The 11,274-nt window shown below is 41.1% G+C and overlaps 1 protein-coding gene across 2 annotated transcripts in view; it reads right to left on the bottom strand.

Moving 5' to 3' along the window:
• SLC38A1 (solute carrier family 38, member 1) overlaps positions 1–11,274 on the bottom strand; it is a 72,785-nt gene that overhangs the window by 6,709 nt on the left and 54,802 nt on the right. For both annotated transcript variants that reach the window (XM_004675942.2, XM_012735325.1), the window contains exons 10-16: positions 9,178–9,236; positions 8,952–9,059; positions 7,124–7,203; positions 4,876–4,976; positions 2,581–2,699; positions 1,650–1,791; positions 1,455–1,552 (exon numbers count right to left, since the gene is read on the bottom strand). In XM_004675942.2, the coding sequence (XP_004675999.1) occupies positions 1,455–1,552; positions 1,650–1,791; positions 2,581–2,699; positions 4,876–4,976; positions 7,124–7,203; positions 8,952–9,059; positions 9,178–9,236 (707 nt within the window). The remainder of the gene's footprint in view (positions 1–1,454; positions 1,553–1,649; positions 1,792–2,580; positions 2,700–4,875; positions 4,977–7,123; positions 7,204–8,951; positions 9,060–9,177; positions 9,237–11,274) is intronic.

Genomic DNA, 11,274 nt, shown 5'->3' with positions numbered 1-11,274 from the left:
GAGATAAACCTTTCCCACCTGCACCAGGGAAAGAAACTAAGCTCCACCCTCCTTCTGTGTCCTTACACCTGAAACTGAGCTACAGAATCTTTCCAAACTGTATGAATCTGATCCTGCAAGTGGGGGAAAGTAAGACTCGTCCTGACAGCTGACTGTAGCTTGGGGTGAATCTGCTCCATCCCTGCAGGCACCCCCCCACCCCCCAGCCTCTTCCAGACAAAGCGGCACAAAGGTCGTTTTGTTTCCTCTCTAATGACCAACCCTGGTTATCACTGGTGGCAAACACTTCCATTTGCCAAAGGGAACAAGAGATAGAGAAAAGCAAAGTAGACTTGATCCAGGGAGACAGGAAACAGGCATCAAAAACTAAGTTACTTCAAGGAGGGATAAAGGTCACGGGGGGGGGGGGGCAGGTTATTAAATACAGAACCTGGAGAGCACATGATTATGGACTGCTTGGCCTAGACCAAGCTTCTGGAGCACCCCGGGAGTTGCATGGAGCTTGAGGGGCGTATTGAGCTAAAGAAGGGGGGCCGCCACTGGGTTTACTGTCATGAATCTAGAAGATTCCGGTGAGTTTCCAGGTGGACAAGAGCCCCTGTTTCAAATCATCCTGTAGACCCTACCACAATTTTTTTTTTTTTTGGAGCCAGGTTGGACAGGACCAGAGGCTCACGGGTAACACCACCATTTTCAGATATAGTCTTGGCATATTTTCCTGCTGTGCCAGAATGACCCCTATGCTCTTTGCTCTCGTGAAGCCCCTACCAGTAAGGTTTGGGATAAAATGAGATTCAGCATGTTGGGCTAATCCCATTACGAAGTAGGTGCTACCAGCCTCGACACTGCTTCTCTAAATGCACAGGGGTGATCCCTCCTGTCTACATCTCCCATTTGGGTAACATGGGAGGTGAGGGCTGACACTTCACCCCTGTTTCCCTCCAAGCCTACCCCCCTGAGCTTCACCATATCTGGAAACAAGAATCCCAATATGGAAAGGCAATTCCTGAACCCAAGACTGTGGCTCCAAAGCATTTCTCCCAGATCACAGAGACTCTTTCTGCTAACTCAGCCTTCTGAAGGCATTGCAGGTAAGGAGGAGCCGTGTGACTGGGAACATGCAGAAACAGGGGGCTGTATAAAATCTTTGAGTCCTTCTCCATCTCCCATCTTATGCTAATGACAAGTTCTCACCCTACTGAGGCACAAGAGGATAAACACCCAGTCTCCTGCTGGCCTGCCCTTGCTAAGAACAAAAGCGAAGGGTAAACCTGAAAAGATACTTTGAGAGAATGGAGAAGCTTCTTATATTTTTTAAATCTTGCACATGGGAAAACACAAGACTGTGGTCTCTCTTCCAAGCAGCTAGAAGTAGTATTAGATAGTAGAAACTATTTGATAAATTTAAGTAAAAAACTATTTAAAAAGTTAAGAGTGGCAGCCAAGACACATACCCAAATTCTTTGAGTTCCTTTATCTCCATCTTGGTTTGTGATTTTTAAATACAGAGATGACGGAAGAATAAAAATAAGCATATTAGCAGATGTAACTCCTGTAAAATGAGAAGAAAAATATATTTGGAGGTGCTGTTGGGAAATTGTAGCTTTCTAAACAGCTGTTGTAGAATAAGTGTAAATTCACAGTCATACCTACAACTCCAAAGATGTCCTTCATAGAGGGGATGAAGATCACCAACAAATTGATAATAACCAAGAGGATGAAGGTAACCAAGATGTGGCGACATAAGTTAAACTTTGTTTTCTTAGCCAGCTCAAACAAAGATGAACGAACCTGTAGGAAGGCAAAGACTTAATAAAGGTCAGGAGCATGCCAACTTCATATTTATATCCACCAGCAAAGATACTGATTTATTGGTGCATACAAATTTGCAAAATATGGCCTCTCTGGTCGCCTAGAGGTTGAGTCTCAGTGCTACCACCACTGCAACCTGAATTCGATCCTGGTCAGGAAAGCAGACCTATCCTGTCTCTCCCATTGCTGCCGTCTGCAGTGAATTTCAGTAGATCCACCTGTTCTGCTCCCCACTCTGTCTCTGGTGAATCTTCTCATCCCCACCCCAGCACTTCTGGCCTGTACCCCAGTTCTTCTACCAAAAAAAAAAATCGCAAAATGTTTTGTTGTACCTAACAAGTTTACTGATAGCAGTTTTGGAAGCGAGTGGGGCTAGGGGCTTGAAACAAAATAGAGAACCTTTTTATGTGTGGCTAGTTCTCTATGTGAGGGGATGAATTTCTGCTTTTATCTACGACTGGGTGTCCTATTCTGATCCTTCTATATTCTCTCATCACACATGATTGAGAGTCGAATATTCTGTCTACCTGTCTCAAAGAAGAGGGACCTGTTAATAAGAATTAAGATTCATCCTATCAGAAGTCCCCCTGTTTTCTGAGCTCACTTTCTCCCCAAAGAGCCTTAGTGGAGTCTTAGGATCCATCCCTAGTGTGGTTTCAATGAAGCAGGAATGTTCCCAGGGCAGGATTTCTCTGGCAGAGCTCTGCCAGGGAGAAGGAACGGTGAAACACTCAGCTGTTCTCAGGTGGCGCCAGGTCTCTCACTCACCGTGAAGAACAACACGGGAACCGTGAGGATGACGGCCACGATGACGGCCAGGCGCACGGTCAGAATCAGGATGTCGTCTTTGCTCTGGTACTTGTGCAGAAGATCTGACTGCACATTTTCTGAAATGATGGCAGAGTCAGAGGGTGTTAATAAAAGAGCAAGACACATCACTGAACGACAAAGCATCTGTAAGCTATACCGCCAGGGAAGCAAGATTCTAGGTTTCTATTAAAATGCTTTAGAATGTTGGAAAGCACTCTCCACCTGCTCAGCCTGGGCTGAAAGGATCTTGCAGGAAGCTCTAGAAGAAGCCACCAGAGAAGGGGTCCTTAACTTGGACTCAATTAAATTTAGGAATGGATCGGGATTAAAATAATTGATGGCTGGGATGGTTTCACTCATAGCAGGAGTATAATGGACCAGGTGAGAAAATAACAAAAATAATGAACAACCATATACCAGAGACATTTTGTGGGGGTGGAGTGGGGAATGGGATCAAAAACGGGGTGGGGGGAGGGAAATGCACGGGATTATGGTGATGGCACACGGGTGACTTGGTGATAGGAAACCCACGGGGATTACAATTGAGATGGAAAAAAAATGTATAAAATGATGTAAAAATAAACTTTTGTAATAAAAAAAATAATTGACGGCTGAAGCACAGAGTCCCTTTACTCCAGATGTTCCCATAGTACTGTCTGCTCGTCCAAGACCCAGTGCCATGCCTCCCTGGGTAGACTGGAGCCCCTTCCCGCTCTGCTCTTAGAACTCAACTTCCATGGCAGGAGCACAGGCATGAACAGGACTTGAGCAACGCCTGAAACACGTCTCTTCCATTTCCATTTGTTATTTTGAAAAAGCTATTAAGCTTGTGTGCCACTCCGATTCTCAGCGCCTAACCTCAGCAAGTATTACTTTAAAGACTTAGAAAGTAGAGAAGAATCCTAATGGAGAGCAAGTTCAGTTTTGGCCAGAGATCATTTCCTTTCTTCATGTTTATGTTCTAATGCTTCTCACTGCATTATCTCAAGGTTCTGGGTATTGAGTTCAAGTTCAAGGTCTGTTTCACACCTTTGTTTCAGGTTTTAATGAAACCTCATTTATTCTAACTTCTTTGATTCAAAATTCATAATCACTAAAACATAGCCCAAGTCTTCTTTAACCAAAGAGGCTAAGAGGGCTTCGTGTTCTATCACATGTGGCAAAGAATAGATTTGCAATGAAAAATCATAGCTTGAGGAGAGTAACAATGAGTCATTCAACTAACTTTAAGCTCTCTCTCCTCCCCACCCCCTGACCTCCCCCCTTTAGCTATTCCCAGCCTGCAACTAGGCAATAAACATAGACACACAGTTCTTAAGCACAAATTAAATGTGCTCTGAATCAGCCACAACGTTGTAAACCAATGTTTACAAACTGTTCCATGTCCCTGGTTTGTTGTGGATTTATAGATTAGTTAGCTGTCATTCTTCATCATTTATAAAAATGGTAATAATATAACCATATCACCAGGGTAGCCTTTTGGGTGAGAATAATAATCTGTCAATGTTCAATCAAGATAGTTTGTTTTTGAAACATTTATATTCATGAAAAAGTGCCCTAAAGAAATCCTATTTAATAAAGAATGATGTGAAATGTATGTATTTAAATTCAGTTCTCAATTACAATAATAATGAGAGATGTTGAAACTGCAGGATCATCTGAATGGGAGAGGAAGACATAGGAAAGGTCGATTATTCACACAAGGGCAGTAAATATCACACATCAGGCTTGCCTCTCACTTTCAGATTTCTTTTAACTTTGTGTGCCAGTCCTCATGTCTTTGCAAGTCTCCAACTTCCAGTGAGCAATTAGGCATTTTATTTTTAATGAACATGGCGTGTCACGAGCATCACACTGCTCTTTCTCACTTCCAACATCTGTCTCTGACTCTCTTTATTCTATTAATGGAATCTGACCCAATTTGCAATAGCAATTAGGAAACTTGTCTGATTGTGTTCTTTTACTTTACTTCTTAAAGCTGGCATACTTATAAGATGCAATTTTATTAAAGAACACCATTAGGAGAAAAAAAAATCACAGTGTGTTGTTTTTAGTCATTAGTCATTATTTTCTTATGGTCCTGCATGAATATAAAGGAACCACCACCATTTGCTTTTAGTAAAAGACAAGACCAGCAAATCCATGGATAGATTTGCTGGACTTTTGGCTAGCATATTCAAAGTTACTTTGCTATTAATTTTTGTTCATTTATTTACAAATATCTGTATTTATGGACTGACAGAAGTTACTTACCATAGAAAGTCAAGTAGCCAAAAATGGCAGTCAAGAAGTACATGACAAACATGGCAAAAAAGGAGATATTTGAAACCATTTGCATTTTTTTTTGGGATCGACTGAAAAAAAAGGAAAAAGAAAAATTAAAGATCACCATCCTGAATTTAAGCACCATTGTTATCACTGAAGACTATTAATTCAACTTTCCTTCTGTCAGAAGAGAGCAGAACTGACCAGCTGAAATTAGACCAGTCTAGAATAACTTCCTTAATATCAAACACCCCTGGGTGTCTTCCCCAATCTTCTTTAAAAAAAAAAAAAAAGATTTATTTATCTATATTTTGCATCATTGTTCATTTTTGTACAATATTTGCTTTCTCCTCTCAGGTGTAGTTCCCAGCAAAAAAAAAAAAGAAAAAGAAGAACTGTAAGATCATATAAACAGATGCTGAGAAAGCATTTGACAAGTTCAACATCCATTTATAGTGAAATGGTCCTCGAAATTTTCAGGATAGAAGGAACATACCTCAACAAGATAAAAGCCATATATGACAAACCCACAATGAATATAATCCTCAATGGAGAAAAGCTGAAAGCCTTTCCTTTGAGATCAGGATCAAGGCAAGGATGCCCACTATGGCCACTGCTTTTCAATATAATACTGGGGATCCTAGCCAGAGCAATAAGACAAGAGAAGGACACACAGGGAATCCTCCCCCAATCCTCTGAAAGAATATCAAGTTCTCCTCCGAAGGGCAGAGTGTTTTTTTCCTGTTTGTGTTTGAAGTTAGCTGCACATTCAACATGCACAGGAAAAAAGACAGAAAAAACTCAAGGGTGTCCTCTCAGCCTCAGGGAGCGAGGACAGAGCTGCAGCTTAACCTTGGAGTGTTCTGTGGCTTAAGCTGCTACTCAGCTTCTGTTTTCCCCAGTGGGTATCCCAGGGGGCACCGAGAAGACTATATATCCCCAGAGTAGCGTGCACCAAGGACTGTAGCTTCAGGAAGGAAGGGCTTTATATCCAGGTTAAGTTTGAACTGAATTTGAACAAACATTTGTGTTTCTTTCACTTCCAAATACTTAATTTACCAGGTATTTACAGGTAGTCCGAATATTTGACTGGGCCATAACAGGGAGTTGGGAAAATGAGAACAATCAAGATGTACACACAGGAGAAAACTAAGAGTCAGAGTTGGACTACTGAATTTTGGGGGGGGGGGTGATGTTATTTTTATTTTTATTTAGAAGAACTGAAGTATACGCCAGAGGTGTAGTGGTAAGAAGATTCACCAGAGACAGAGTGGGGAACTGAACAGGAGGATCAGTGACGGGACCAGTGGGAGAGACAGAGGGGGTCTGCAGCACCTTATGGGGGTCAGCCAGGGATCAAACTCAGGCTGTAGCAGTGACAGCACAGAGACTTAGCCTCTAGGCCATCGGGGAGGCCCTGTCCAAGTCATCTTTAAGCATTCTAAATAATGGATCATAAAGTAGGACTGCGATATGCTAGATAGGTAGACAGAGATTTCAAAATTTAGCGATGTATCAATTAAATCTATAAAGGAGGAGGAATCAGGATTGAATGTAATGTTAAATGATAACAACTTTTTGTTTCAAGGAGAAAGACATGGCTATCTTGTCTCTGTTTTCTGAGCTCAAGACTGTGCAAGGAAAACTATTTGTATATAGAAAGGTTGTTAACAGGAAGTTAAAAACAGAACATATGAGGAAATTTATAAGTGGGTCTTAAGTTTTTATGAAGACTACATCAAAAAAGAAATCAGTAGTACCAGTTTAGTGGTTTAAAATGAACAATGTTGTTTTATCTGGTTTGTGGTCTTAACACTGATGTCTTCATGCCTGATTTATCAGCCTTTTCCACCAAATCTAGTAGGCACGTCAGAAACAGGTAAATCTGAATATGAGTATTATGTGCTTGCAAAAGAAGCATCAAAGCATAAGCAACAAAAATACTTGAGCTTTTCTGAGTAACAGTATTTGGAACACCAAATTAAAAACTGGACATAGTTGGCCATTTTATAGGTCTATGGCCAAAAATTACTGCAGGTTTCTGATGTTCCTTGTTCTTTTTTTCCCTAATGACAGTAGTTATTATCTGAACGTCAGATAATGCATCTGCAGCTGAGTGATGAGCCCTCAGGGTTTCGGGGTACACTGCATGACTCTGCCTATTTTAATAAGGCACTTGAATATTAACCAGGGGATATAAAATGGCAAAAGCATAAACATCCAGCAAGTCTCTTACTCTTTAAGCTCACTGTAAATTGGCAGGACTGACGGGTGGCAGACAAAGGCAAATGCAATCGTTGGTAATGCATACACGGTCTATTTGGAAAAGAAAGAAAAATTATGAAACAGGCAGTTGTATCATAGCAGTTAAACACTCCTAGTATTTCTAAGCTGTCTCTTGATTTGAACGCTCTTCAGAATTTCTGGATGACTCTGTTATTAGGAGGGATTTGCCACCTAAAATAGGAGCACCTTTCGAAGAGAGATTAGGTGGCCTGGGCAGCAGGCACCTGGCACAGAGGGATTCTGTTCAGATCCCACCCCCTACTTTGTACTGTCCTGGAGAGCTTCCCCCTGGATTTATGTGGCACCAGTCTGCCATGCAGGAATTTTCCCACATCTCACTGAGTTCCCACCTGTGTTTTCCACCCTTTGTTCTATATCAGACTCTTTTTTGCATCAAAGCAGCTTAAAATGAGACTTAAAATTTCACATAAAATTAGACCTTTCTGCATCAAATCAGATTTATTAATTTATTTTGCATCCAAGAACTGGGGTGTAGGACAGAGGTGGGGTGGTGGTGAGAGGATTCACCAGAGACAGAGTGGGGAGCAGAACATGCAGATGGACTGAAATCCACTGCTGAGGGGAGTAGAGGGCAAGCCAGGGGAGGTCTGCCAGGCCATGTGGGTCAGCTCCCTGCTGGCTGGGGACAGAACTCAGGCAGTGGAGATGGGAGTGCTGAGACTCAACCTCTAGGCCACCGGGGAGGCCCCTCAAGTCAGATTTAAAAGAAAGTGTCTAAAAAAATTACTTCCTCATTCATTGACTTAGAATTCAAAAGAGAAAAACCTATTTAATTTTCTTAAATAGGACATTTAAAAACTCTCAAACTCATCATAACTTTAATTTATGTAAAGCAAAACAAAACAGGCAAAGAAAGGTGGAAAAGCAACCTTTCTCACACTCTTTCTTGTTTGGCCAAGCACTGAACAAAGCACATTCTAAAAAGTGCTGTAAGAGGCCCTCCCTGGTGGCGCTGCGGGTTAAAGCACAGCACTAAGAAGCTGGAGCCACCTCCCCATGAGTTCGATCCCCGCCTGCCCCGGAGGAGATCCACATGGTGCGGCAGACCTCTCCTGACCCGCCAGCTGCTCCCCTCAGCAGTGTACTTCGTCGATCTGCCTGTTCTGCTCTCCACTCTGTCTCTGGTGAAGCCTCTCGCTGCCCCTGAGCCTCTGGCCTGTACCCCAGTTCTGTATGCGTAAATAAATAAATCTTTTTAAAAAAAATGCTGTAAGATACAGAATGGAATCCTCATTTAACACGTGGCTTGCCTGAGGATTCAAACTGACCATTGACTGTTGTCGTATTATCAGCAATATCAACATAATATTTTTTAAAAAATCTTTTATAATATGTCACTATGTAAAATCAATATAATATGAAAATCCTCAAGTGCCAGTTTCTGGTGCTATCAATAGTTCTACTGTGCAAACTGGGGAACATTGAGGCATACCTTTCTGTCATTACCAGATCACAAAGAGCAAGCTAAGGATGCTATTAGTTGGTTTTTACAAAGGAAGAGGAGGCTGAAGTTATCCAGAGAGCTTTTCACAGAGAATGCTTAAGGTAACCCTACATGTAATGTGTGTAAAATGGAACATGTAATAGATTATTCATTTATTCTTCAAATGTCTCTTAACAGACAAACAGATTTTGGTAATATCATATTCCTTTAAGAATGAGTATATTTAAAAACAGTTTAATTTTAGCAAGTATGAGAAATACAATGATCTTCATAAAAATGTTCCTTTTTGTCTTTAAGGACTAAGGGAGTTTACCTTTGAATTGAAGGTAACATATTTTGGTGTACACATTGTTGAATTAGCATTTGTTGTTGAATTTAGCAGTGGGACAATGCAGGGAATTTGAAATTTCTTGTAGATAACCTGGCATGAAAATACAGAAGAAACAATACATGTTATCAAGTCAAGACAAATAAGAAATACTTATTACACAGCATTGAAGTATGGCAAAATCAAACCAGACATTTCAATCAGCACTCACCACTATTAGGAAAAACACCATGCAGCTCAAGGAAAATCCACTAGTATAGCCAAGATAGCCTAAAAAAGATTTTTAAAAAATATTATTATTACTATTTCATCCATCATCTTGTTTTTTCCAATGCCTTTTTTATAGGCACCATTTGGGGTTCCAATAATATACACACATGCCAATGTCAACTCAAGACTTATTATTTGATGGTGTTACCTTATTTGGCAACATTGGTGACTTTGTATGAAAACATAGTATATGTCTTGATTCTAGTTCTCCGTGACACACTAAAAGAACACAGATGCCCAGAATTCAGGGGTGAAAGCCTTTTGGTCACAGGTTTGTAATGTTGTGTATGTATTTGTACAGGCTTCTCCACTTACTTCCTGCCTCACACTTTAGCTCCTCATTGCCCGATGTCAACTCTAATATGTCTCTTCTCGGAGAGGAGGCACACAAGAGGTGAAATGAATTGTAGGGATACATTGAACACGGAGGGGTCTTCATCTTGCTCCCCTGAGATTTCCCCTGAGCTATCGCCAACCACCAGCCACCAGCCACCATAAAATCCAGCAGTTTAGAGTTAGGTGACCTTAGGGGGCTATAATGTTCTCATGTGTGAGCCCGTTTAAACTGAAACTTAAACTGAAAATGCTACCTACATAGATACAGAAAAAAGCAGACACAGACCCTGCATCCAGAAAGTGAAACATCTAAAAAACCTACTTATTGATCTTCCAAAACAGCTGCAGAGATTTGGTATTTTTCATATAAAACAAAACAGAAACCTTAGTTTGTTATTACTTGGGGCCGAAGTTTAGTTTTGCCCCATATTGGCCCATTTTATTAAAAAAAATACATTTTAGAGGTTTTTCCTGGGTTAATGTGGTTCTGATAACTGAAGAGTGATTCATAATTCTTTGGGCTATAATGATAAGTAATATTCAGTCTTGATATTCAACTTGAAAATCTATATCTAAATGATCAGTGTTGTCTAACACCTTCGGTGAGGAGAATTCCACTCTTTGGACTTCTCTGAGCATAGCCTGAGAGCTCTGGGAAACAGGCCCAAGTGCTGCCGGCCCAGGACCCCCTCCTCTCTCAGCTCTGCACAGGGTTTGCCAAGAAGGTCACTCACTGGTCAGCCTTTTTATCCCAAATAAAATTGAGCCTGACCAACAAATGCTGGCAAAAGATGTGGAGATAAAGGAACCCTCTTATACTATTGGTGGGAATGCAGACTGATCCAACAACTATGGAAAGCTATGTGGAGGTTCCTTAAATTACTAAAAATGGAGTTTCCATAGTATCCAGCAAGTCTACTCCTAGGAATCTACCCAAAAGGATATAAAACACTAATTTGAAGGAAAACCAGAATTCCTGTTTTCTGCAGCACTATTTATAATAGCAAATATATGGGAACAGCCTAAATGTCCAAAATCATAAGTAGATAAAAAAGATGGGTCTATATACACAATGGAATACTACTCAGCCATTAAAAGATAAAATTCATGCCATTTGCAGCACCATGGATGGAATTGGAAGGAATAATGTTCAGTTAAATAAGTCAGAAGGAAAAATAAATTATCAGATGGTTTCACTTCTAGGAGGAATATAGGGAAGCTGAAGGGGTGAGGGAAAAAGATAAAACTAGCAGGCAACTATAAATCTGAAACATATAGCAGAGGAGGGGGAGGAAAAGGGGTCAAACTAGGGGAGGGAAGAGCATAAGAAACTATGGTGATTCACCGGTGATATGAATTTTATGGTGGGAATTTTATGGGGACTACACATGAGCGGAGAAATAAAATATTGTACAAAAATGAACAATGATGTAAAAAAATAAATCATTAGGCCCTCCCTGGTGGCGCAGCGGGTTAAAGCACAACACTGAGAAGCTAAAGCCACTTCCACATGAGTTCAATTCTCGCCTGCCCTGGAGGAGACCACATGGCGTGGCAGACCTCTCCTGACCCGCCCACTGCTCCCCTCAGCAGTGTACTTCCTCGATCTGCCTGTTCTGCTCCCCACTCTGTGCCTCTTGCCACCCCTGCACCTCTGGCCTGTACCCCAGTTCTGTATGCATAAATAAATAAATCTTTAAAA

This window comes from Condylura cristata, unplaced genomic scaffold, assembly GCF_000260355.1.
Source record: "Condylura cristata isolate star-nosed mole 26May11 unplaced genomic scaffold, ConCri1.0 scaffold00004, whole genome shotgun sequence".
In the NCBI taxonomy this organism is placed as follows: domain Eukaryota; kingdom Metazoa; phylum Chordata; class Mammalia; order Eulipotyphla; family Talpidae; genus Condylura; species Condylura cristata.
This window is presented reverse-complemented; position numbering and strand designations above follow the sequence as displayed.